Genomic DNA, 27941 nt, shown 5'->3' on the forward strand with positions numbered 1-27941 from the left:
CACCGAGTCAATAACTCTAGTTTCCTTAACCTTGGCATTGCACTCGCTGTTTATCTGCGTTAGCTTGGTGTATATAAGGACAAGTTCCCCAGTGCACACGGATACACCTTGGATTGTGAAAGTGACTGTAAACTTCACGTAGGAATGGCTTGTCACTTCAGTCCAGTTTTCCTCATAATCCTTGTCTGCATTGTTCTGCCAACTTTTTCAGCCGATGAAGCCCCAAGTTTCAACTGTAAGTATGTGCTTTTATTTAAGATTATGCTCGTTAAAAATCATCCAAAATCTTCCATCGTGTGTGGGTAATAATCCGATAATAATAATATTAAAAATATACAGTTTAAAGTAATGGATTCGTGCTTCGTTATGTGGTGGACCATCACATGCTGTTATGTGGCAAGAGAAAGGACACATCATGCCAAAAGTGTGAGACCACCAATAAAGATTTTTCTTTTCTCTTTACTAAATTATGTTTATTTACAAATGAGAATAAAGAGATGAACTGAAAAACATCCTTGGATTTCAGAATATCTTTGTTTGTCCTTATTCAGTTTCAATGACGCTGATTTGTTTAGAAATTTGTTCAACCAATAACTTGCGTTGTTCCAGCATGTTTGACAATGTTCCAGTGTTCTGATGCTCCATTATTTTCAGTGGGGTTGAGGCCATGTTAGTCAGAAGATAATTTGTGACAGACGTCACTCCTTGGTCCTAGGTCTTCAAGTTGTTTCTCAAAGCTTTGAGCTATGTTTGGGCTCTCTGTCCTGCTGCAGTATGAATCCTTCTCCGCAAAGATGCAATCCAGGGGTGAGCATGTTGTTTCTGAAGTGAGTGAACTGGTCCAGGTGGAGTTAATTCAGTTTCCAGCTTCAGAGTAGCAAACCAAGACTTGAATATTCCCTTGAACCAGTGGGTTCCACACACTGTGGTATATAATTTTCTCTTCTGTTTGTCTCCTCACATACACCCTTCTGCTGCAGATCTCTTAACTGTCTTTTTCCCATCACCCACTGTAATATACTGGTCTGTCTTAGTCCATCCCAATTGTCTCGTGTCTCCTCCTGAGAAACGTTTTGCTACTCATCCTCTGAGGGGAGCCTTCTTTTTCTGTCCTTCATTCAGTCAATGCATTGTCTTTTATGGCGGTTCTTTTTGTTCATTAATAAACAAAACTTCTGATGGCGTGGTCAGTTTTACTGCTGCTAATCTGGATGATTTGGGTGTAAATGATGCCATTTCCTCAAAACGTTTAGGAGCTCCCTCACTCCTGTCTCAGAAACCAGACATGCCTCTAAGAAAGATTCTTGCTTTGAATAACAATTTGAATTCTGACACTTTCCCTTAGTTAGTCCTCTCTCACTTGCCACAATCGCAGTTACCTAAGTAAAGAATGTTCTGCTGGAAGCATGAAGCCCAGCCGTATAGGAACAGTCAACAATGTCTGCGAGTTTATTCACTTGAACAATCATAACCACCTGAGTGTCATCTGATCGCTGCTTTAAGGAATTCTGACCTTTTCTGGTGAATAACATGCAGCATCTGAACGATATCTGCTTTAGCTCACATACCATTGTTATGACGTTTTCATATCAGTACATTTTCTGATTATTTTCCTGAAAAATTATTCCACTTTACACCATAGGTGTTCAACAGGGGGTCCGTGGCCCCATGGGGAGGTATTGCGGGGGACAAGTTAACCTTGTGGTCACTAACCTGCGGGTCCAGCTCCTCTAGTAGGTCACCAGATAAATCAGAGGTGCCATAACATTTTTTTTCTTGGTTTCTGTTAAAGAAAAATCAAAACTAGAATTAAATTAAAGTTCTCCTCTCCAACTCAATCTTTTTTTGTTTTGTTTGAAGCGAGTTACATCCAATGCAGCAAGTAAAATGTTCAGGTTGAATAATAAATGGTTTGATCTCCTGATTATAGAATTTAAGTATGCAATGTCCTTTTCTTTGTTTTCACGCTGCAGCTTCATCCATTAGAGAATTGCTTATCTCATCACATCAAGAAAGCCTTCGAATCGTTGCCGAAGCCTCACTTCACCCAAGACACCGGTAATAAATCTGATAAATTAACAAATTGTGCACCTCTATTCCAGCCACTGGTCCAAGAAAGAAGGACAGAATCAAAGCGTTCCTTTCATCTGACAATTTCTGTACACAGACGGAGCACAAACTCTTCTTCCACACATGGTTTCTCGTTCCTTCGGCAAAGTGAGCCTGAGACTCTGGAGATTTCTCGAGCCGCGGAGGTTTTTCAAACAACTCTTCAAGTCCTAAAGAGCAAAGTAAACCACCGATATAAGAGACATTTGACGGCGGCAGGTAGATTGGCTTTCTTTCATTAAATCCAGTCTCGCCTTGGATAAAAACAGTTGGACGCCGTGCTGTCAGAATAACTTATTAATTAAAACAGCATTTTTAATTTGTCCCTTTCCACTATTCTGACCATGTCCACAGTCAAAACCTTTAAGAAGACTAAAAAGAGACTTTGTAATCATTGTTTCTCTTTTAATAGTGTGTGACCTTCCAACTGACAACTTTCACAACTTTCACTTCTTCACATCTTACTAGGGCTTTTGTCCTGGGAGGATGTGGAGCTGATTGCAGAGATGGCTCAGTGTCCTCCTGTGACACATCCAGCTGCCTGTCAGTACAGTCATCTCAGCAAGTACCGCACCATATCAGGAGTCTTCAACAACAGGTAGCTAATTGACGTGTGGTACACAAAGCCTCCAAATGTTATGTATAAGATTAAATGCATACGATGTAAGAAGAAGTATGAGTTGTATAGAAAATGCCATAAGAGGGGTAAAGTGGGAAAAGTAAAACTGAGAAAAGAAATTCTCAAGTTAAATGTGTAGCTCAAGCCATTCTCCACTCAGTTTAAAAAAAAAATCACTTTTCATTCATTCGGTTTTATTACACAAAGGATAAGTCAGTGTGAGCAGTAATGATGTAGTAATTAAACATGATTTAAATATATTAATGACCGAATGACAGCACTAACCATATCCACTTCCACCCAGACAAAGCATATAGATCTATTATTTATTATTAGAATGTAACCAAAACCAATTCTTAAGCTTAACAAGAGTGTTGGTTGAGCTTTTTTGGTAATGAATTAAAGGAGACCTCCATTCATTTACTACAAATATTTAAAACCTTGAAATGAGTCACTGTCATTTGGAAAAATTCTTTAAATCATCTCCTACTGTGGGATGAATTAAATTATTATCTTAGACCATGGGTTTAATAGATATGAAAATTTGAGGATGTGATATTACGAAGATGTAAGATTACCATACAGCTACTCAGCTCATCTCCACATTAGACTACGAGCACTCTCTTCTCATGAAAACAAACAGACAAAATCAAAGTTATTTTACGTCTTTTGAGTCATTTTATTAAAGCAGCTTATCACATCCCCAAACCAAAAGAGAGTCAGGTTGAAAACTGCTTGTGGTGGATGAATGAGTTTACACATTGTAACCACGACAGCAACTTCTCTCCAATGAAATAAATATTTTATCCTAAGCCCATATACATACATATGCACATATAAAATATGAAAGGTTACTTAATTTTTAAGTAGTGAGTAAGTACTCAGTGTAGAGGCAGTTCCTTGTTGATTAGTAACACTTAGTATTAAAAACTTTTCTTTTTTTTTAGATTGTAGGAACTAGTTTGAAATAAAAGTACCCATCACTGAAGAAGCAAGTATGACATGTTTGTCAGCCTGTCAACTGTAAGCCAGGCTACGTTATAGGAGTCTCATGCAAAATCAGTGGTGTGACTCTGGATCAAGGAAGATCTTCTGACATACTCATCACTCAAATAGAGGAGCTTAAGATGAGACTATGCTCTGTCAGACAGTATCAAAGTAGATAGTGAGCAAAGCTCTCAGCATACTGATGTTGGTAAAAATGTTGCGTTTTAAACTCTTGATGACCCCTTTGGAATAAAATAAATGAGGTTGAAGGCAAATACTGATTTGCACTGCAGTATATTTGGACACACTCCTTGGTTCCTTTTGTCAGGCAAAATCCTCTCTGGGGAGCAGCCAACATCCCCTTGGTCAGATGGCTTCCAGCTGAATACGAAGACGGGCAAAGCGAACCCAAGGGCTGGAACCGAGGCCGGCTCTATAATGGATTCCAACTTCCCCCGGTAATCTACAAAATGCTTGTCAAATGGACACAAAAAGTCTCTGTAGAGAAACTACAGCAGGAATCAAGTGAGGTCGCTCTGCAACACCCAAGTTAATGTAGCATTTCATTTATTTTCCTAACATGTAGATCAAGTCCAGAGCAATTTAGGAAGGACAGACCGCTGCTGCATTTGAATATTCCAACCTCTGCTTCAACATACATTACACAACTTGAAATAAGGTGGTGTCCAGTCATGTGGATAAACATTTCTTTCCAGGAGCACAGGAAACTGTTGCTTACATTGAATTTCCGTATTAATTTATGCACTCGTTATACAGAGCGAGGTTTGTTAGTGGAAGAACTAATCAAATATGCATCAGTTGTATCCGGGAGGACTGCAATTTAGTAGATGATTAATAATGTTTGATCCTCATTATTCCATTATTTATTGACAGAGACTGATTATCTTTCATCCTCAACATTTAACGAATTTCATAACTCATCTTAATCAGTTCTCACGACTTCTTTTTGTTGTAGAGATTAGGATAAGTTTGAACACATCAATGCCCCTTTGTTGGGCCCTTTATCTATTTATAATACAAGTTCATTAATTAAAGTATGAAGTAATTAGGCCTTCCCCTGCATGTACATTCATTTCTGGTAATGATGACATAACAAAAGCACCCGTACAGCCAATTTGCATGCTGCACTCGTCCAAATAAGATATCCTACTTTTTCAACAGCCTTGGACAGTCAGCAGGGAAATAATAAGGAGCTCTTCCAAGAGGGACGATTGTTTCTATTCCCAGCTGTTGGTGGAGTGGGGGCAGTACATTGATCACGACATAACCTTTACCCCACAAACCACTGGCAGCGCTCCCATGCACTGTGAAAACACATGGTCGTTCTTTCCCATTGAGGTAAGCCCAAAGCTCTCCCCATTTTCTCTACAATGTTTTTTTTTTTTTTTTTTTTTTTTTTTACCTCTATCTCTCTTGTGTGTAACAATCCTGTGTGTTAAAGGAAACTTTCAGCAATACAACCAATCAAGCATAAGATTACGAACAGCTTCCTAATATTATATAGGAAGGTGGAGAGGTTCTCTGGGTACTCTGGTTTCCACCCACCTCCAAAGACATGCTAGTTAGGTTGATTGGTGATTAGCCCTGCGATAGACTGGCGACCTATCCAGGGTGTACCCCGCTTTTCTTCCAATGACAACTGGAATAGACTCCAGGTCAAGAGAAATCATTGGGTACCTTCCTGAACTGAGGCATTGTCCTCTCATCAGATTCAACCCCTTTCATAAACGGGAATCTTATCGATGGAGCACAGAGACCTTTTTCTTGGCCAGCAATATCCTAACAGCAGACTCTATTCCTTATTCTATGCCTTAGTTCATCTGAGGGTAAAGTATTCACACAACTAAAACTACATATAAAAGTTCCTAAACTCCCAGAACACATCAATACAGATAAAAGCACAAAATACTAGTTTCTCTTTCATGGGATAGTTTTCCCCATCTGTATCAATTAAACACGGTTTCTGCAAAAAAATCTGGAATTTAGTAGGCAGGTCTTAAATTACATTTAATCAACTCTTAAATCCTTATGTCCATTTACTGCTTCATTCACTGTGTGACCTCCTTTGGCCCCGACCTATTACATTTCTGTTCCTCATTAGTGGAGCCCACGTTGGAGATGTCCTGAGTTAATAGCTGAATGGCAATAAATTTTGTTATTTTAAAAGTAACTCTGGGTCTCTGATTTTCCTTATTTTTCATACTTTGTGTAGGTCTTAAACTTGACCCATAATGGTCTTACAAAGGTCTTACATTTCACTTGTTCAAAACTGCAGAACTCCTGTTTTATTCACAATATATTATTATAAAATGGACAAATGATTCTTTTAAAATACCCTTATTTTGACAGCATACACAATAACACAATGCATTTGATAATGCAAGGTGCAGCTGGAGCAGCTTGACATGAATGAGTTTGTCTTCTCCGCAGACAGAGCTGTCTGGTGCACAAGGCTGCATGCCTTTTCATCGCTCTACACCAGCCTGTCCTGCACCAGCCTGCGCCGCCAACGTTGGGTCTGACATGGTGCAGGCCCTGCAACGACAGCAGATGAACGCCATCACGTCTTTCATCGATGCATCAGTCGTGTATGGCCACACTCAGAACATGGAGAGCTACCTTCGGGACCTTCCTGGCCTTAATGGGAAGCTTGCTGTCAATGGCAAGTTCAAAGATCCAAAAGGGAGGCCATACCTTCCTTTTGTAGCCATCCTACCATCGGCCTGCCACCAGGATGTGAAGGGGGAGAGAGTGGAGTGTTTTGCTGCTGGAGACACCCGAGTCAACGAGGGTCTGCCTCTGACCACTCTGCATACGCTTTGGCTCAGAGAACATAATCGAATAGCAGAGACATTGAAACGCCTGAATGGTCACTGGACCCCGGAGACTATATACCAAGAGACCCGCAAGATTATTGGCGCTCTGCACCAGGTATGTAACCAGCACACCTAGTTAAGCCATATGTCAGATTTAAAAACAGTGCACCACGATACACATGCCAAGTTAGCTTAGCTTAGCGTTAGCTTAGCATAGAGATTAAACCCAGGGCAAAACAGGTAAAAGAAAAGGACATTTCTGTCTGCACAGTTTTCTTCATGCACAACATAGCATATGAAAACAGTTTTCCCCTTCTCTGGTTTCATGTCAAGCTAGGTTGAATGCTTCCTAGTTCAAGGTTAGCATACAGATATGAGAAAGGCATCGGTATTTTATCCACGCCTTAGCAAGAAAGTGTATAGCCTGCTTTACTTGATTGGTGTGGGGGACAATCCAGAACCAGAACATCTGTCAATATTTGACTGTGATATGAATTTACGTAAACACTTTTCTATTTCATAATATTTGCTGGTTATCAGTCAACTGCTGAAGTAATAGTTTAAGCCAGGGGTCTGCAATGTTTTTCAGGCCAAGAACCCCAAAATGATGTAATGTACACAATGTACAATGTACAAAAAAAGAGCCCATACACAAACTAACATAACATAATGAGTTTATATGCATATGAATCCCCATTTAAGACCGAAAAGAAAAAAAAAAACTTCAAAAGACCAAATTAAAGAATGATAGCATGGAAGCTAATTAAGGTTCAGGGAGATAATGATGAGAAATTAAATATGGGCTGTGCTCTGGTTGATATTAGGCCAAGACTACTTGAATATCGAACAATCCACATAAAGATATTTTGGACCCTACAACTACTGCACCGGATCCCCATTATTATTAGATACTCTTGGTGGAGAGCTGTATGATGAAAATAAAAGCCAGTGTGATTCACACCTATATAGCTCCCATTCAGAAACACAAATGATGCCTGAGGGGAAACAAACTAATCTAGCATTTATGAGCATGGTGGGGATTTTAGAATCCGCTGTTGCCAGGATGTTACAATTACATGCTATTAAAAAAAGACGAACTGACGTGAAGGATGTGGAGAGGGGCTGTTTAAAGAGAATTATTTCTGTTGTGAAGTGAATCATGACTCAGGATCGCATGAAAAGAGAATTCTTGCATATATTCCTCGAACTATCAATTGCACGTAACTGGCAGACATGCAGTAAACCTTAACAAAATTAATATCTGGATAAATTCTGATTATCGGGTGTACTGTGCTGATGCAAGTCAGCTTGAAAGCTTGTGGCAAGCCCTACAGTAGTAGTAAGTCAGCTCAGAACACCGTCATTGTGTCAGTTATTAATACATTTTGCATGTGTTCTGGTGTATTCGTCATTTGTTACCACACTGTCTAATTTAAGCATGAGAATAAAACTGAAATATCAGGAATATCGAGAAAGTGGCTGTATTAATGAAATAAAATGCCTGCTGCTTTAATCTGTTGCCGGCCTGAAGATTTTGACTTAATTTTTTTTTTTTTGAATTAGAATTGGGGCTTTTAAGCCCTGATGAACAAGAAGCGCTTCATTGATTCTACCATCCACAATTTCAGCTGGGTATCTGCAGAGGAAGAGCGTATAATATGACTGAGACCTCCAGAGCAGCAGCTAAATGGACTTTGTGATCACACTGGTTGCCAAACAATAGAGTTTCCAGGATCAAAAATTTATCTAGACTCACGCATTTTGAAACAAATGATCTCACATGCGGATTAAAGTGAGAGTTGAGAGAGTACTTCTTTTAGCAGCCTACATAAGAACAGCAAGATATGATAAAAAAAAAAAAAAAAACAAGTCAAAGGTTAAAATATTCTTCTCTATAGTGAATCTGTGCTGATTCAGAGCCTGCCTGGCCCCAACAGATGCAGTTTTAAATCTGGTGACCACACGAATTAAGCAACGATGGCACCCACTGCTTTTCTGCCACTGCAAATCCTTCAAGCAGTGATGCTGCAGTTTTCCAAACTCGTCTTAGGCACACTAGCAACGAACCAGTATAAAACTTTTACCAAAATCATAGCAGCACTCAGCTCTAAGAAAACTCTTTGCTTGGGTTTTCTGGCCCAAAACTTTACATTTTTGGTTCTCACATCACTTTCATGGTGCCATAGCTGTCTCTGAGAAGCTCTAAACCCCCGCTGTAATATAGCCAAATAAAAAAGACAAACAAAGTCAACTTCAAATGTCCTGAAACTCTGGAGTTTCAGGACATCATTGTATAGCTTCTTCAGTTCTATTGTCTGTGGGTGTTGCCAAACAAAAACTCACATAACTAGTATTTGTTAATAATAAGATACTTACCTGTGTTTGGTGGAATCAAATTTTCGTCTTCCAATGAAAAATACTCTAACATCACTTTATTGGCTTGAGACGCCATTCACAAGGAGTGGATGGGGGTTGGAACTTCTTTGGGACAGGTGTTAAGACTGTGTTGTACACTGGTGGAAGATCATATCTCAGTCCACCTCTCCTATTCAGAGAGTTTTGCTTGGATATTTTTTGTATATACCATAACCTGGATGACCGAAAACATTCACAGACCCACAGTAATTTGCAAAGTAAAGAGTTGACTTTCTAAAACATTTGGTTGGTGGAGACCAAAACAGAGTTGCAATCACCAGGTGGCCAAGAGTCATCTCAAATAAATGTTAATTGTTCCTTAGGTGTTGATGAATAATTGTTTCCCATCCATCATAAGCTGAGTTCTCTACAAGCCAAGCACACTTTATTCCAATCCTTTGGTTTCTTGCTGAGTGGACTCAAAAAATGCATCATGGTGATATTAACCATGGCCTTTTCACCATCTTTCTATTTAGATTTTAAGTTGCTTTAAGTGTTGGGTTGGTATTTTTCTCTTCTAGCTATGAATGTGGCTCTGCTGCTTTGATCAGTGTAAACCCTTTCCTTATTTCTACTTCGATTACATCAGAGGTTTCCTAACAGGGATAGACTGTAACGAACATTGGCAAGTCATTATCCTTAGTGGTGCAAACAGTTTCTGGCCCAACACTCACACTCAGTCGCACCAGTTGACAAAACATTGGTCTCTCTGTCAAATTTTTGATTCATAAAGCCAGGCTTTGTGGCTCTTTTTACCTTGTTACCCTCTTAGTACCAGCAGATGACACCCAGGCTCTAGAGCAATGGCGTAGAGGTGGTCTAAGGTGGAGAGGTTCTTTAGAGTTTGAATACACCTTATGGTGCTACTTGGACACTTGAGCATTGGAAAAACCTGAGGTCAAAGGATGTTTCTGGTCTTTAACCTTCCCTCACCTGGGCAACCCAGCCAGGGATGACCAGTCCCCGGCTTTTGCCCAAGTGGCGTGTTGCTCCATTGATTTCCCCTACAGATGCACATGTAACGTGGCTTTGAAAAGGGCTGGCTTTTTTTTTTAAGTATTTTTGTTTCATCCCAGTGGGGGGAAAACATTCAAAATCCAGCCCTTTGCAGCTTCGAGCTTCTTATTGTGGGTTTCAGTCCATATGGTTTGAATCCCAACAGCTCTCAGCAACCATTTGAATACCTCTAGCAGCTGTTCCCAGCAAACAAGCTCATACAGGGCCAGAGTTTTATAGAAGTCTGTTTTAAGTTTGAATTATTCTTGACAAGTCACTGTAAAAGCACTGCTTTAATGCATTAAGATACCAAAAATAAAATAAATAAATATAAATCAGTTTCAAGGCAGTGTGCAATTAGACAGAGAATAAAACATTAATGTTAATATTAAGAGATAGTGGATATGTACCTGCTAATGCAATGAGTTGCTGCACATGCTAAACACAACATGAAGAGTTTATTGCAAATATGAGTCAGATAAGAAGTAGTATGTTGTTTAGTAGTGTTGTATGCAGTGTTGGTTGTGCTCTAATGGCATCAATAGATATACAATACAAAGATGTTAGTTGGTTGGACAATATTATTTAGATTAAAATAACAAATGCTGCAGCAACACAACTGGTTAAACCTATAATGCCCTCGTATATGGTCATGGAGGCTGACCTCCTACTTCTTCTCCCACCCCAGTCTTTGTATATCGTTAGCCATATTTAAATGAACAGAGAACAAGCTATACAGGTTGTTGTGTTGTGCAGAAATCTTAACTAAACTTGTTACTATATAAATACACCTGTAAAACCTGTATAACAATCTGTGGTGTTGTTGTCAGTGGAGAAATTATTTGCATAGACGTCTCATGTAATGGTGATTCAGAATTTTCTCAATCGCAATGTATGCCATTGTGTAGAAATGGAGAATAAAAATGGGCCTAGGAGTGAACTCTCTGGAACTAAGTGTGCGAGCATTGGAGAGGCCACCCAGATGATTTTCTCAAAGATAGGAATAAAGCTGTAATTGTCTGCTGAGCTATTTCCTGAAGCATTCAGTTATAATCCCAGTAACAAAGGAACATTTGAGACCTCTCAGAAGTGTTAGGACCCATTATGAAACCCGAGTGAAATTTATCAAAGGGCCCGTAGCCATTTATACCGTACAGCCAATGATCTGTGGCTATTTCTTTGTTCTTACTTTTAGATATTGATGGATACAGAAAGGAATGATTTAGAAGTCGATTTTTATCAGAATGGCTGAAATGAGGCCTAAAGTATTCAATCATAATAAAAGGTGAACAAATAGACACATAGATGGACTGAAATATCTCTTGAATATCTGATAAAAAAAAATAAAATAAAATAAAAAATGCATATTTTCTCCTCTTGTCATAATATCTGTGACAGTCTGGATGCTTCCATACCCACACATTTTTTGTGGTGTTAAGTTGGTGTGGAACCCTTCCGTTGGGGACTGCCTCTAGACCCCTTCATGGGGTGACGTCGTCACAATGTTAACTGGAAGCAAATCAGAGGGAAACATGAGGTGAACGCTGTCACTTTCAAACATGAAAATGTTGTCTTGCTGTAAAAACCACTGATTTGAAGTTTCATCACATACCAGCCGCTGCCAGTCGTAGACAACTTTGGTTTGGTTTTGCTTATTAAAAGAATGGATTGTAGTGAGACAATCAACAACACTCACACTTCTTTTCAGATAAGATTAATATGTAATGCATCATCAGTTTCAGCCTGGATAACATTATGGTTTAGAATTAATCATGACTGAAATTCCGTTAAGTTAATGCTTATTTAGGGGATTCCTGTTACATGTTAATGCTAATGCTAACCACCAGGTAACGCAACATTAGTTATTCGATTCAGGGGTGTCCAAGCAGAAGCTGGATTTGCTACGTTACCCTCCACAGTGGTTCCACTTACTTCTTGTAATATATTTGTTGGAAAGACTTCAATTGATAAAGGTAGACCCTCTGTGTTCGTGTGGACAAAAAGTCATCGTTCAAATTCTTCTATTGCAAATCTCGCACATGTCCATTCAAGACATTGTTATAGGTGTCTAACGTTTTGTATGCCTTTAACTTTTCTTTCGTCTAGACCAGGCATGTCAAACATACGGCCCGCGGGCCGGACCCGGCCCGTTGGGTCATTTAATCCGGCCCGGCATAAATTTCTGAGTATGTCAAAAAAAGAGAAGCGAGTCTCTAGCTATTTTCTATTAAACGTTGCGATTTTTTAAAATAAATACAAACCAAATGCTCCCTCCGGCCGCTAGAGGGCAGTAAATGTGTAAAAGCGCTCACGTCAAGCATGCGGCACTGACACGAGTTAGTCACAGGAAATAAACATTCGCAACGTGATGTGTCCAAGTAAAAATAAACCGGCAATCTTGCTTCACCATTCACCACTACTAAACAAGTTATCGGTCAACACACCCTTCCCAAAATGGCACTGTCAAAAAAAAGAAGAGTGGACACGGAGTGCAGAGTTTTCCAGGAGAAATGGAGACCTCTCAGAAGTATTTATTCACAGAAGTGAATGCAAAACCAGTGTGCTTGGTATGTAATCAGCAAGTTGCAGTGTTCAAAGAGTTTAATATTCGGCGCCACTCATCATAAAGACAAGTATGTCATATTAAAGACAATTAATATTGTGCAGTATATTCTCAACTTCAGTAGGCCCAGCCTAGTAGTTTGATCTGATGTAGTCTAATCCTATTGCCCATGCACTGCTATAACTTTTTTATTTATTTATTTTATTTTATTTTGTATTTCTTTTTTCATTTATTTCAAAGCAGTATGACAATTAAGGCGGAAATATTTTTTTTTTATAGCTCCCACTTGAGTTTGTTTAGTGTAGTGAGTTGGTTCAGGTGTAAAACTGCATTCACTCAACTGTTAAAATAAACCAGTTGTTAACACATTCACGGCCAAACATGAAAAATAATTTTTTTCCTATTGTTTTTGAATAAATGTGTTGTGCTTAGAAAAGATCCCTTGTCATCCGTGATTATAATATGTAGGGTAGGCTACAAATGTAGGCTGAATGATAAAGCATAGTACTGAAAAACAAAGCTAAATATTTGGAGTTGACATTCTTTTGCTGATCCGGCCCACCTGAGAACAGAAAGTCTGGATCCGGCCCCAGAGCCAAACTGAGTTTGACATGCCTGGTCTAGACGCTAGTTTCTTAATTAGATCAATGTAAATGTCTGCCCATTGCACGGTGGGCAGTCCTGTCAAATTGTCAATCACTCACTGGATGGACGATTTGACAAATTACGTTAAGTTAATCATTATTTTCTGGGATTCTTGTCACACGTTAATGCTAATGCATTAACGTAACATTAGTTGTATGTCTCAGGGGTGTCCAAGCAGAAGTTGCCATCCACAGTGGTTCCACTTACTTCTTGTAATATCTTTGTTGCAGAGGCTTCACTTGATAAAGACAGACCAGACTTCGTCCCCTCTGTGTTCTCATATGGTCAAATCGTCCATCCATTGAGTGACAGTGTAGGGGTCGGTGAACGTCGTCCCATCAGTTAGTCAACTTTTTAAAATAATACTCACGGTCTCGAAAAGTGTGTGTTTTCCTCATCCATTCTTGCCAAAACAGTCCATTGAAACATGCTAACCATTTACAAGCTGTAGTGTTTGAGAAGTTTTGCCACCAGTTAAGCCCCACCCCTCAAAAAACGTCACATTGTTTACAAACCATGAAGTGGTCTATGATCCAGCAAATATTTCACAAGCAATCAAATCTTTTCAAAAGAGAAGTAGACTCATATTGTGGTAAGATTTTAATCTGGCAATGTTTGTTTGTATGACAACAAAAATATCTATTCATAATGCTTTTAGAATTGGGAATGGTTCTGAGATGACACTGAAATTCTCCAACCTCAGACATTGCCTCCCCCACACCAGGTCTCACAGTGCATTAATGAAGAGACGGTAGCTATTTAAATACAGAGAAAACATCGTTCATTCCCTCTATTTGAAGAATATGGTTTCTGGTCATGACATAAGTGTCATACAACAACCCTGATAATCTTCTGCTGTAGACTAATTAGGACAAAAGTGTTACCCTGGTCACCATGTGGAAACATTTCACTGAGCAGCTTTATGAATACCTTTTAATGTCAGCAAACAGCTTTGTGTTATTATTTAAATCATTATATATTTGCGCTGGATAAAAAGTTTCTGACTATAAATCTGCAGCTCGCTTGGTAAAAGAACCTGGAGAAACTATTCATACTTTCTTTCTGGCAGACAGTCAGTGGGCAGCCACTTCAAAACATCACTGTGCAAGACTTGTTGAAAAAACAGACGCAAAGGTCAGGAGCCATTTGACTACATACTGAAAGCCTAACATTTTCAGGAAACGAGAAATAAAAATTATTGCCTGACAACATCAGAGTTTCATTCACAGTGTGTGATTGTGGACACTTTTGCATAACCCATCTCAAGTGCAAATATGTAATATTATTATTTTCTACTTAGCTTTAAATTGACAGGACATAGCAGAGCATTCATTGTAAAAAGCTTCAGCAGTTTGTAAGATCTGACCTGCTTTGCTGAGAGTGTTTCAGTCCATTAACTGAGAGACTCGGTATCTGTGAGCGCAGCTGTCAAAATGTTAAATTGAGTGGGAAAAAAAACAAAAAACAAATTTGAAGGTGAACATTAGGTGCACACAATAATATGAGTATTATATTAAAGGGGCACCCTAGAAATTCAGTATTGCAGCCTCGTGAAATTTGGGGGATTGTGAATAAACAAACCTGTAAAAGCAGCAAAGATATTTCAACATTTTGGATAGCATTGATTGCATTACCAAAAAAAGTAGAGCCTAAACTTCTTATAATGCAAACAGAGCTAGCATTACAAGCTAAGTCGTAAACTGCAACTCCAGTGTGATTTGTATACTGCAACTGAAATACATAGAAACAGGTGAAAGGTTTTCTAAAAACATGTGCTTCATAAAGTGTACCCAAAGTATAGCTTTTATAGTTGGAGCAGCACGCATGGCATGTCACAGTCAATAAACATTTAATAAGAAGAACCTAAAAATGGTCCACTACAAGTAACAGTCTTACTTCTGTAAAGGCACTTTTTTACCTCTTCATGCAACTCCCCAGCACTGACATGGTGTTTATGACTATGTTACATTTTCTCTTCTTCTTCAACACAACACAAACGCTGTTGGCCCCACAGATCTTTTCTGCAGCCTAATGAGTTCTCAGTGGTGGGGTTCCACAACAACTTTCCACAACAAAAAATGTTGTAGGTTGAGAAATTGGTCTGACTTCCGTGCTAGAGTGCATGGCAGCATGCTACTTTTGTGACTGGTTGTAGTTTTTCTATTATTTATACATATAGTGCATAGTTGTGCACTTGAATCCAGCAATCCAGCCTAGAGTGATAAGGTTTTTTATTTTTTTTTCACATATGTATTTACTACAGATAATTGAGGTGTATGTTAGCTTCAGTTTTCAAATCAGTTTTGTCTCTTTTTCAGACTGAAGCCTCTTTGATCATTTGGTTTGTCCAGGTGCTGAAAGAAAATCTAAGCTAAAAATACTGATACAGTCATCAGTTATCACTGTCAGCTCACAGTGGTAGTAACAGATCTGCAAGTCGTGACAAATAAAGACTCAGTCTGAATGCAACCTGAGAGGAATACCTGATCTATTATTCTCATTTTATCTGAGTTGTGCAATCTAATTAAGAAAAATCTTCACCATCATTCCCACTTCAACGAGCTTGTCTCAAACAGTTTGTCTTAGATGCAGCTGTTGGTACATTTAGCCTCATCAGAGCCACAAAGGCATTTTGCAGACACCAAATATGATCCCTCTAATGTGCATGTTTGCATCCGTGTGTGTGTGACATGTGTTAAGATTCAGGTGTTGAACAGAGGCCTTTATAAATAGTGATGAGGACTGTTGAATTTTGCTGCAGTGAACCGTGAGGGAACAAATGTGCAATCGTATGTCCTGGCCGAGGGGTTATTACAAAATAGTCATTTCACTTCCTCCAGGGATTACTGTTAGTTCTGCACACATATGTGCACAAGATATTGTTAACAGCGTCCACCGAGCATATTTGTATGCTATTTATATTTCTTTTGAAAGAAATGTTCTCATTAAAACTAGATTTTGGGTTGTCTTAAAAATCTTTCATGGCTGTCCAAGAGATTTTTTTTCCTTCCTTGTGATGAACCCCTTCTCTATCTTTGACTCCCAGATCATAACCATGAGAGATTATGTTCCAAAAATTATTGGCCCGGATTCTTTTGAACATTTCATTGGAACCTACAGAGGATACGATCCAGCTGTGGACCCCTCAGCCTCCAACGTGTTTGCTACAGCTGCATTCAGGTTCGGCCACGGTACGATCTCATCGATACTCAGGAGACTAAATGAGAGCTTCCAGGAACACCAGCACTTCCCCCACTTGAGACTGCACAACAATTTCTTCAGTCCTTGGAGAATTGTCAAAGAAGGTCAGTGCACTCTTAAGAAGCTGCCGAATGGAACTAATAATTTGTCCTGTGAGCACACTAAAGACACAAGAAAAGAGATAAAAGAGCACTCGATTTAGGTCATCTGCAGTACTGAAGGTCTGTTTTAGTGTAATAACAGCTTGCATGTGATTCGAGTGATTCTCGTAATCTAGACTGCTCACATACAGTATTTTTTTCCACTGGCCATGAAAACCTGAGCCAATGTCACGTCTCATGCACGAACTTCACAATCTGAAACCAGTAAATTGAAATTCATTACAGAAGGTATGTTAATCTATCTTAGAGGCTGCAGGGACCTGTTCCATTCATTATCTCTACATTATTTATTACTTATTACTTACTTCTGTAGCCCTGAATATCTGTCATATGCCGCGGATGCACTGTTAAAGGCATACTTGTAGGTGAAAGTCATGATATTTTTCAACCACCGTGGTTTTATTCTCACCACATGACCATTCAAACTTTAGGTCTAACTAAATCTACACTTTGTTGATAAGATTAAGGAAACCAAAAATGCTGAGAGAGCATATACTGTTACAACGTCTTGTGTAACTTAAGCAATCTTAATATTGAGCAATGAGAATAGGTAGAAGGCCAATATTGTACAGCATTCCCCAAAAGGCTGATATTTGTCATCATGGTTAGTGTGTTCTTTCAGAGTGTGTTGTTCTCTCATCGCCTATGAGCTTTACTGACTCCTTAGCAAAGAAAAAAATGAAGGAGGAACTTTAGGACACAGATTTTTGACACAGTCAAAATGTTTAAGGTAATATTACTAAACTTGCAGCAAACAGTTGTGTATTTACATGTCCAACAATTACAGGCATCACATTAACTTCAGATTTTGAGTTCAATATTCAGTTTCTGGTCTCTATCAACCCTTGAGAGAAATATTCCACCCATTAGCTACTGAATGCTTGTCAGTGGTAGCAGCTAGTTGCCAACTGTGTTAGTTGAATGTCCAGCAGCTGCCTGCTGGGGCTGGAAAAAATAATAAATGAATACACTACAATTTCAACTTAAACTCTTGACAACTCTCACTGTGTTCCTTAATCCTCAGTGACTGTGTTGTTGTGCCTGCATTTGCTGCAGCCAGTTTCACATGCTGTTATTATCCAGTATCTCCAGTACCTACAGCCGCTGTGCTGCATTCGGTGCCCTAGATACAGCAAAAAATGAAGTAATGTCATGGTACCATTACCACGCCACAATCTTATCTATTCTTGTGACATTGGGCTTATTGGGTTCAACCCCCTAAGAAACCGTATTGTCACACCATCTTTTGATACTTTTTCATACTAAAATAATGAATATAACAACTCAAAAACGTCATCATTAAAAACTAGTAAACTATTAGTTAAAATAAATGGAGATGGAAAAAATAATATCAAACCCTTGCAATAAAGAAGGGAATTACGGCCTATGATTCATCTGTGCCTCATCCAAAGGCAAGTTGATTACAGTTGATTTATATGCGCTGCCAGCCTTATGTTGCCTTTTTCCTGCTGAGGCCCTAAGTGAGCTAGTCCTTTGGTGGGAGCAACCTCCCTGCTGAGAAATGTCATCTGGGCAGATCGTTTGCTGGATCCCATACACATTGCTGCTATGTTTCACCATGTCACGTACTGTGTTATGCAATTATCAGCAGTTAATGTGGCAACAAGAAGGTGCGTGACAACAAACGCATTGACTGAGTCATATTTTTCAAGAAAAGAACAATTCGTCTTGGTGGTGCTCAACGTAGCCACACTCAATTCTCATCAGAATATGACTCACTGGTAACACACCATTGGGATTTCATAATGGTCGCGTTTCAACTGATCCAAAAGAAATATATCTCTGCATGCAATCAGAGCGTCACACAACCAGAGACGTTAAACTACATGGCACTCAGATGACCAGTATTGCTGCATAGCTGTTATCCTTCTGTCCATCACCACATAAAGCCCAACCAAACGATTTGAGTGAACCAGCAGATCATCACTAAATCTTTCATGGGTGGGCATACTCAGAAATGAAGGTCTGAAGAGAATTACTTAAAGGTTCCAGATGCGTTGGAGCCTATCCCAGCTGTCAATGGACAAGAGGGAGGGTTCACCCTGGACAGGTCTCCAGTCTATGACACATGGAGAACATGTACCTGAAAAGCCTCCGTCAGCCAATGGATTTGAACCCAAAACCTCCTTGTGAGTTTGTCAGTGCTAACCACCACAGTGACAGTATTGTTATGATAAATAGCCTATTTATCCCCAACCATCTATTCATTCTATTTCTATACCGACTGGACGTGGCATTGCGAGTTTTGCGTCACATTGATATCACATTATGTGATCTTTTGAATGAAATAAAAAAGTAATTCTGATGTTTTACCAGCATACTACAAATAAAAATAACTACGGAAGAGTAAGGAATACTGTTTTTATGTGCAGGTGGGATCGAACCAGTTCTCAGAGGTATAATTGGAACCGCCGCATCAGCTCTTACCCCAAACATGCTATTGACAGATGAGGTAGCAGGCAAGCTGGTGGTCCTTGGTACATCACAACACTTGGACCTGGCCTCCCTTAATCTGCAGCGAGGACGTGATCATGGCCTTCCAGGTAAGATCTTGGCAGAGAGTCAGGAATTTCAATCACTGCCAAGTTAAGCCTTGTCAAATCCAACTGACAATCACCAGTTAATGCCTGTTAATCCTGCAAGTGTAAAAACCAGTTCTTTCAGCAACAAACAAACCTGTCTGTCAAACCTTTCACATGGTTTGTTTATATGTATTCAATACTTGAAGGGATAACAGTTCATTCGGTTTGGTTTTGTAGCTGTTGTAACTGTGAACAAAGTGTCATTTTTAAAGCTAGGTTTTCTATGGATTCCAAAAAGAACAATGTAAGTGTGAAATTCCAGAACTGCTACACATGAAGTGTTCCAGGATGCCTATGGGTGTAAGTGTAACAACAGCTTTTGTTTAATTAACTTTTGCTTTATCCTACCTGACCATGCCTTTTCTGTCCTTGTCTGACTAGTGGACTGATTAATTTAACTCATTTAATTTACATTTACCAATCATTGGTCAAAACATTGACAAATATGGCTGAATAATATAATTCGAAAGTAGTACCAAGTGAAGAGTTACCAAGCTTGGAAGAGTTGGTCTGCATGAGTGTCTTCATATGTTAGCTGTTTTCAGACAGCCTATTTTTAAAGGATCTTTCCAATAGTTAAAGCACCATGTCTACTGCCTTCCACTGAACTGCAGTGCCTCTTTTCTCTTATTCCTTCTCCCAGCAGTGTCAAGCCCTCTCAACTCTACCACACACAAGAAAGTGAAAAACCTATTGCTGCTTGCTTTCCTCACTGTTTTCCATGCTACTGTCCCTGAACAGACTGACAATCAAATGCAGGAAAAGTTCATGTGGAGCAGCTTTCAGACATAATGAGTGCCGTGCCAACAACTATGCAGACATTATTCTCTGGTCAGGCCCCAGTCCACTTGAGACTGACATCATAGTGGACCTGTACACGAGCTACTGTCTAATCTATTCTACCTCTGTAGTATCAGACCCAGAGTTCTGGACAGACACTGTCTGAACAACAAGCACAAACAAGAAGAGTCCGAAAAACAAGCTCAACACCAATGTTCCACAAACATGTGTTTCTGGGTGAGCCAAACAGTTATGGTATAACTAACCCCACAAGTTGCACCAGGCATTTGTGAAAGATGCTAATCAAGATAGATCAGTATTTGGAGATACATTAATACAAGATGGTGAACACAAATGCTGTGGTTGGCAACATAGTGCAAACACTACCTTAAATCTTGTTACAACATCTTCTCCCAGCTCAGTCGCGGCTCTGATAGTTGTCTCTGGTTCAGTCTTTACTTAAGGAAAAGTAATTGAACACTTTAGTGCTTTGCTGCTGTTAAATACCTGGCTTTTCTCCACGTGTATTGCTCCAAAACTGAGCCTATTTCCTTGTGTAACAAAACCATTATAGAATGGATGGGTAGGATTTAAATAGAGTCGTTGTATGCTAATTTAGCCTGTGGATTCTAGAATCCCACTGTTGTTGTTTGGAAAGTATTAGAAAGTGTTGTTATATCATCTCTCCCTCCTTGCCTCTGATAGATCACTAATTCAATAACATAGAAGGGATGAAAAAGACTGAGAATGTTACTATGTGTTCAGAGTCCCCATTTATCCAATCAAAGAAAAGGCAATCTGGTCTGCACGCACAGTCGTGGGAGTTATCCTTACCTTAACCTGCTCTTCCTTTACATTTACTGAGTATGCACCTATTGATGTTTGATACAGCCCACCCCAGACTGTCTGCAGTACCCCTAGTTTCTGCCACTTCTTGTTTTGATCCATCTCAGGATTAACAAATCGTATGCCAAGAGCACAGCTGTGCCAGCCACAGACTGCATCAGATAATAATAATAATAAGTTAAGTCTAACAAATTTAGCTTTATATACACCATATGGCTAGTTGGCATGTCACACACAAGTTTTATCATGAATTCTTGTCAATGATTATATAAACAGTTTATGCTCTGAAGTTATAACTGTTCTTAATGACGTGGCTACCATGGACGCCACCACTTTCAGTTGAGTAAAGTAAAGGGCTGTGCATGTGCATTGTATTATCTCAATGTGGATCTGTGTGTATGTACAGTATGAGAAGAGGTAGGGGCACAGAGAACCTTTCTCTATGGCCCTGTATGTTAGGGTTTGGGCAGAGACAGGGCTGAATACAGATCAGAAGATCCACTGTGACATGCTGAATTTCCTGTCTCCTTGGAGAGAACAGTAGCTCTCATCCTTTCTTTGCCACTTATGTGGATGCGAGGACTTTAAAGTCACCCTCTCCGCTTCACACTCAATTTGCCAGTGGCTGATGGTGTCTCTTCTTCTTCAACGTGTCGTATCGTATCTGTGTAATTGCTGACGTACCGTGTAGTTAGATTTGCCACCCTTCTTTTCTATGGTGCCAAGTGATCCCATGTGGTATTGCCCAGGGTTAGGGTAAAAGTTAGGGTTAGGTCTGTACTTCCGTAATAGGGTGCAGTGGCTTGCCATTGTCACATGGTTTGAGATTACGTTTTTGTTACTCACAGACTACAATCTGACAGTGAGAAAAATATCCAGAATGCAGGGCTCAGGCCACAGTTGCACAGTTTGTTTGTAAACTTGTGGGGAGGTAAGGACTGTTCTGCAATCGATGAAAAGCATTCTGCTGTAAGCGTCTCTGTTTTCCAGGTTGGGAGATTGCTGTGTGAAGAGCTGCAGAGAAATTGTCCCCAGTGGATCTGTTGTGGTGTTTCACATACTGTAGAGGGCCCATTGATTCAGATGCCATTAATGTGGATGTGGGCTAGAACCGCTCTGATAGAACTTAACGATGTTTCAAGTGTGAGGAGCCTGTAGTCATTCGGATAAAGATGGAGGTGAAAACACAGTAGTCTCAAGTTTCACACTGAGTTCTGATTCAAGTCCTCACCTCATCATGGTTGTTTACTGGGAGGCCTTCTGCTGGTGTGTCCAGTAAAGTCCAGGTTAAGAGAATCTGATTAATACTGTGTCATGTTTCAACTCAGCAGTGTCCAGCAGTGTCTGGCATCAATGTGTCCATACAGTTATACAGTTTACCTGCGAGCTCCTGTCTTCACATGGACTTTAAACACATAGAACCATATAGTCAGTGGTTCTTGTCAGTCAGCCCCTTTTCCAAAGTCCAAGACAACCTAGGGCTACTCTTTAAAGAGTCTAACATGATTTGCAAACTAACAAGTAACTAAAGAACTCTAGCAAACCTAATGTTTTCAGGAAACAGAACTAATTAAATGTTTTGTTTTTATCTTGACTACAACACACCCGACACTGTACTTGTTAAAGCTTTTAAAAAAGACTTAAATAAGAAGTGACATGCTAAGGACTACTTTCTGCCAGTTGGTACAACAAACCAAGGAGTCCATTGTCAGGCATCTTATTTTCAACAGCTACATGCCCCCCCTGCTTCGTTCAGATTATAGAGCATCATAACCTATCTTACAGTAATTACACTGTTGACAAGACTGGAACCTGCAGAACCAGATAATCTGGTATGCCTAAAGGTAGAAACAATCTTAGCGTCTAACAAGAACTCAATAAAAGACAAACTTCACAGTGCCAATTTCATAGTTTAACTAGAGCCAATCTTTTTCAAGACTGAAACCAACAAAACACAACATTATTAACCTCTACAGGCTTTAGAATGCAGTTTTTGCTTGGGCAGCTGGCAAACCGTTTCTCCCTCTCTGACATGAAAATAGTATCCATCCTCACACTCTTGACCAGAAACAAAGTGTGAATGAATATGCTCTTTATCAACTGACACTATGCTGAATTTACTTCTCAGGATACAATGACTGGAGGGAATTCTGTGGCCTGAAGCGAATTGAGACATTGGATGATCTCAAAGAGGTTGTGGGGGATCACAAGGTGGCAGAGAAGATACTAAATCTATACAAACATCCGGACAACATCGATGTATGGCTCGGAGGACTCGCTGAATATTTATTACCGAGGTCAAGAACTGGTCCCCTCTTTGCATGTCTGATTGGAAAGCAGATGAAGGCACTCCGTGATGGCGATAGGTATGTTAAGATTTTCTCAGTTGAAATGATCAAATTAAGGCTTCAGTTAAATATGTTAAAATAAGTATTTTTTTCCAGGTTTTGGTGGGAAGCTGAGGGTGTCTTCACCCTCCAACAAAGGAATGAGCTCCTAAAAAGTTCTTTGTCCCGTCTCATCTGCGACAATAGTGACATACGGGAAGTCCTTCCTGATTCTTTCAGATTGGGGACGTACCACTCCGATTATGTCTCTTGTGATTGCATATCATCTATGAATTTGGAAGCTTGGAAGGAAATGAAAAACCAAGGTAAGCCTGAGAAAATGTTGGACTAATCCTGGTCCCTTTTACAAATTGTTCCTTTGCATTTTATTGTTGAAGTACCTTTATCATCCAATTCCAGACATACAACAGTGTGGCTCTCCAAGCAAGATAAAGAATGGGGTTTATATTTTGTCCTCGATATCTGGCAAACTGACTGCTCTGTACTCCTGTTACCATGGTTTCAAATTAGAGGGTGCTGTTGCAATAGTTTGTGAAGGAAATCGTTGGAGTGATCAGCCCCCTCAATGCACAGGTATGTGAACCATTTTTAATGTGGATTTGTTTCATGAGATCTATTGTCCATGGTATGTTCTGTCTGTGCTAAATAGTTTTAACACAATTGTGCGATTCCACTGTCTGCCCCAGTGAATGAATTGCTTGAAACATGTTCTAAGCCTCTGTAGGAATGGCCTCACCAGCACAAACATAGAGAGCAGATGAACTGTGTTTGTATGCTCATGCATGTAGAGGAGTTGAGCTCCAGTCTGAGTGGAGCATTACTGCTATCTGCTGGTTCCTGTGGAAAAGAGGAAGTGTTCCAGTAGGAATGGATTGACTCTTTATGAAGAGTGTGATCACAGAAGTGTATATTTTAAATCTGATCTTATATATATAAAAAAGCCACCTTTTCATGTGGTTTAGAATGAATTCAAGGTAAACAAAATGTTCTCTCCTTCTTTTTTTAAAGTTTGATCACTGCATTCAAGGGCAGGGGCTTTTTAGAGAGTGAGAAAGAGAAAGTATTTTGGATGACTAGTAAGGATTTTCTTGCTTACTACTTTAACATTAACTTCTGATCCATGTGAACAGTTGGTGGGTTAGGCCAGTCCAATAATAGCATGCTAGCTAACACCTTATGTGATGCATTTATTGTGCATTATTAATGTCAAAAGGCTGGTATCTGACAGAATTCAGTCCCTAGTTGTGAGCACAGTTGCAGCTACTCTGTTGGCTGGTTGCTGGATATTGTTGATGATTATAGTCAGACTTCAGCTACTGCTGTGGTTCAGTCTGTGACAGCCATGTCCGGCTGCAGACACACACAGCCACTGCATACAGTATATTCAGTGTTACACACATTAAAAACAAGAAACTGCCGTAATCTTAACAAAGTGCAGCCATTGTTGGAGGAATAGATGTCTGCACACATGTCTGCACAGAACGGAGAAATCATTATTACGCCTGCATTGTTTCAGTATCTTGTGGCATTCACATATTTCACACAGTGCTCATTTTAGTGCTCAATCAGTCTGCCTGTCTGACAGTTTTACAGCAACATTCATGCGTGGCTTCAAGTTCAGTTTCTTTTGAACTGTGCTATTCCAAGGGCTTTCCAAGGAGCACCAAAATGTAAAATAATACCGATCAATATCAATATGTTTCCCCCATATGCCTTTGGCTAACCCCTAGTTGCTACATAAATACAAGACAATTCACCCCATAGCCCACACAAGACCACTAGTCTTCATTTTTATGCATTGTTTTATGTGCAGATGTAACAAATATAATATATTTTGTTATTTAGGGAGCTATAGATGTGCTAGTACTAGCCCTAGTCTTTGTGCTAAGCCAACTGGCTGTTAGTGGTTTACACTTTATTAAATAAACAGAATAAAATGTGGTAATTAATGAGCCAGAGGTGCTTGCAAGCTTTTTTTTATATGGAGTCATGCTTGCTATATCTTTTTTTATTCCCAGTCTGTGCACTAAGCTCATCAGCCAATGACTATAGCCTAAAATTTATCCACTGGAGGGGTTGCAGTCATCTTATCTGTGAGGAAGCAAACAGATCTAAAAATCTTTCAAACTCCAGATCCAGTAAAATCACAATTAAACTAATTTCAGCTTATTTAATTAGTCTATATTCATTCTAATGATCACAGAAATTGCAGTTTAACTTTATATAATGTAATGGGTTTCACACTGTATATGGGAGGTTTCGCCTCAGTAGCTAACTGTGAATGCATGAAACCAAGGGACAATGACAACTTTAAATGGAGATCTACCTGCTGCAATACAATTTTAAAAATATCAAGAAACAGAACAACATAATGCAAGTTTTAGTTTTATGCCAGTTTGCTAGGTATTAGAGATGGTTTGGGTGTTATGAGTCAGTGTCTGAAAGTTAAGGCAAGTATGACATTCATGCCGCTACATGCTGAATTGCTTGGCTTCATTATTGTACTGTATAATATTTAAATAATCATGTTTTTTTTTTTTTTTTTTGCTTATTTTTTCCCTCAGCGATTCCTCCTTGAGATGTACTTGGTGTGGCAGACCCAGTAATGCTTCACAGTCCTCGAACCAAACTCAGGGAAAATTTGCTGTCCTTGCTTAAAGCCTTCTGATGATATTATGCCTTAGAAGCGCCAACAATGACAATTTACTAAATCATTAATATGCTGTCTATTATCATTCGCTCATACTTAACTGCAGGAAAGGTAATACTAGTAGCATTCACAAAATACCTTTCCTGGCCAAATTACTTATCCAAGCCACCCATTACAAAATATGTGCATAAACAAAACTAAGTGGTTCATAAGAATATGATGAACTTACCAGTCTGCATTGAAGAGAAACCAGAATGCCAAGTCAAACAAACAAAATTATGAAATGTTGTCATGCTATATTTTATGCTTACTTAATTGCAATTGAACTGGAAAAGGCCTGAGTGTAAATCACTGTCATCACAGAAAGTCATTTTCACAGATTGTGAAACCCGTTTGACAAATGATTAAAGGATGAAAAGTGATGCGTTTCATTTCTCTTGATTGCTCAGTGTCTGTCATTTTATCTTAAAAAACATGTATTAATACATGTCATTAACACTCCTATTATCTTTAAGGTCAATTTGACCCAATTCAATGTTTAATTTCTCTAAATATATGATTAACATAATTTCTTTTGCTTCTTATTTAATGATTTTTCCTAATTTAATGGGTACACTGACACAGACACTTGCTCCAACACAATATATGTTATTGTTCTTGATAATAATTGTGATAATAGTTTATTATCTAACAAATGTTACAGATAACAATAATATGTACTTAGAAATTACATTTTTTGGAGGTTTAGATTGCTGGAGTCAAATTGACACCAAGAAAAAAAAAGTAAGAAATAAAAGGATGTCCCACAACACCTGCGCATTTTAGCATGCCATAACTAAAAGATCTGATAATAATTCAAACAAAGGCATAGGCCATACAATAGCCTCTGTTACTGTGTATCACACAATGAGCAGTTAACAGGAGCAATATTCCCCTAACAGAGACGTCCCCAAATTGGAACTTTTCATTCTCATATTCCAGAAAGGATTTGGGCTTGAAAATATCTGCATAGATCTGAGAAGTCGCCATTTCCAATCCATACCAACAATACTTGGTAGGTTTACAGATTAGATTCAGAACGCCTACACCATTATAATGTGCCCATTAGTTGAAAGCTTCAGCAAAAACCCTGCCAATCAGATGAAAATGGACTTTTAATGAGTTTCAGTCCTTGGAGCGAGAATAACTAAAATTGTTTGTTTCAGACAGTAGAAAAACTGAGGAGCTGCAAAATGGAGCAGTGTAAGATTAACCACTACTTTAATGGATTCTCTGAATTAAAATTTTAAATTGGACTGGAAATTAACACAAAGGGTCAGCTTCAGAACTACTATATAACTATGCTATGGGAGTTCTTCTGGTTTTGTCAGAAGTTGTAAGAAACAAAATCCACCAAGCACGATGTGACACAATGTTCAAACCATTTTATTTCCTATGGTGCATACTGTAAATAAATCACTTGGAAATCCTGAAAAACCATCCTGTGTTTGCAAGTCTTTGCAAGTCTTTGGACTAACCAGATTAACGTGTCTGGCACTTTTTCAAGCTTTTCTACAGCAACAAGTATGAGGTGTTAGAGAAGTTGTCCATACAATTGCCTCATGTCTGGTTGAGTATTCACCATCACACACGTCCTCTTGCATATTCTGATTAGAACTGAAACACTATTTCTAAGGTGGACAGTGCTAGAAGTGTTTGGGGATTTCAGAAAGGTTATTGACATAACGGATCTGTGGAAATAGAACATAGAAGATTAATTTTCGATATCCCTTATATTTATCCAATGGTCTAACATGGAGTTTTCTCATGCATATGAAAGAGCAACCAAATCATAGTTTAAGTCACCCTGTTAATCTTCTGTTGCTCCATGTTGCTGTGAAATGGCTGAAGTGAAGAGATGTTCTGTTTTACTTTGTTAAAGTAAGCTCTGGCCATTCATTCATTGATTCATCCAGTCATTCATTTGTCATCATGAATTCAATTCAATTCAATTCAATTCAATTCAATTCAATTCAATTCAATTCAATTCAATTCAATTCAATTCAGTTCAATTCAATTCAATTCACCAGAATGAATAAAATACATTCATCCTCGTTGAAATCTGGACAAATTACTCAATCAAGTCAACTAAGTCAAGTCTATAAGAACATGGTAGACTGGCTGAACCATGTCATGAATGCC

The 27941-nt window shown here is 39.0% G+C and overlaps 1 protein-coding gene across 1 annotated transcript; it reads left to right on the forward strand.

Annotated features, from left to right (window-relative positions):
* Positions 1-794: 794 nt before the first annotated feature.
* On the forward strand, positions 795-26147 carry tpo (thyroid peroxidase). Its single transcript, XM_047611305.1, has 13 exons — positions 795-807; positions 1974-2058; positions 2168-2328; positions 2578-2707; positions 4044-4173; positions 4898-5074; positions 6167-6667; positions 16218-16476; positions 18927-19097; positions 22891-23128; positions 23207-23415; positions 23510-23683; positions 25675-26147. The coding sequence occupies exons 1-13, from the start codon at positions 795-797 to the stop codon at positions 25686-25688; spliced, it is 2262 nt and encodes a 753-aa protein (XP_047467261.1). The 3' UTR covers positions 25689-26147.
* Positions 26148-27941: the final 1794 nt, after the last annotated feature.

The sequence above is a fragment of the Mugil cephalus genome, chromosome 17 (genome assembly GCF_022458985.1).
Source record: "Mugil cephalus isolate CIBA_MC_2020 chromosome 17, CIBA_Mcephalus_1.1, whole genome shotgun sequence".
NCBI classification, from domain to species: Eukaryota; Metazoa; Chordata; class Actinopteri; order Mugiliformes; family Mugilidae; genus Mugil; species Mugil cephalus.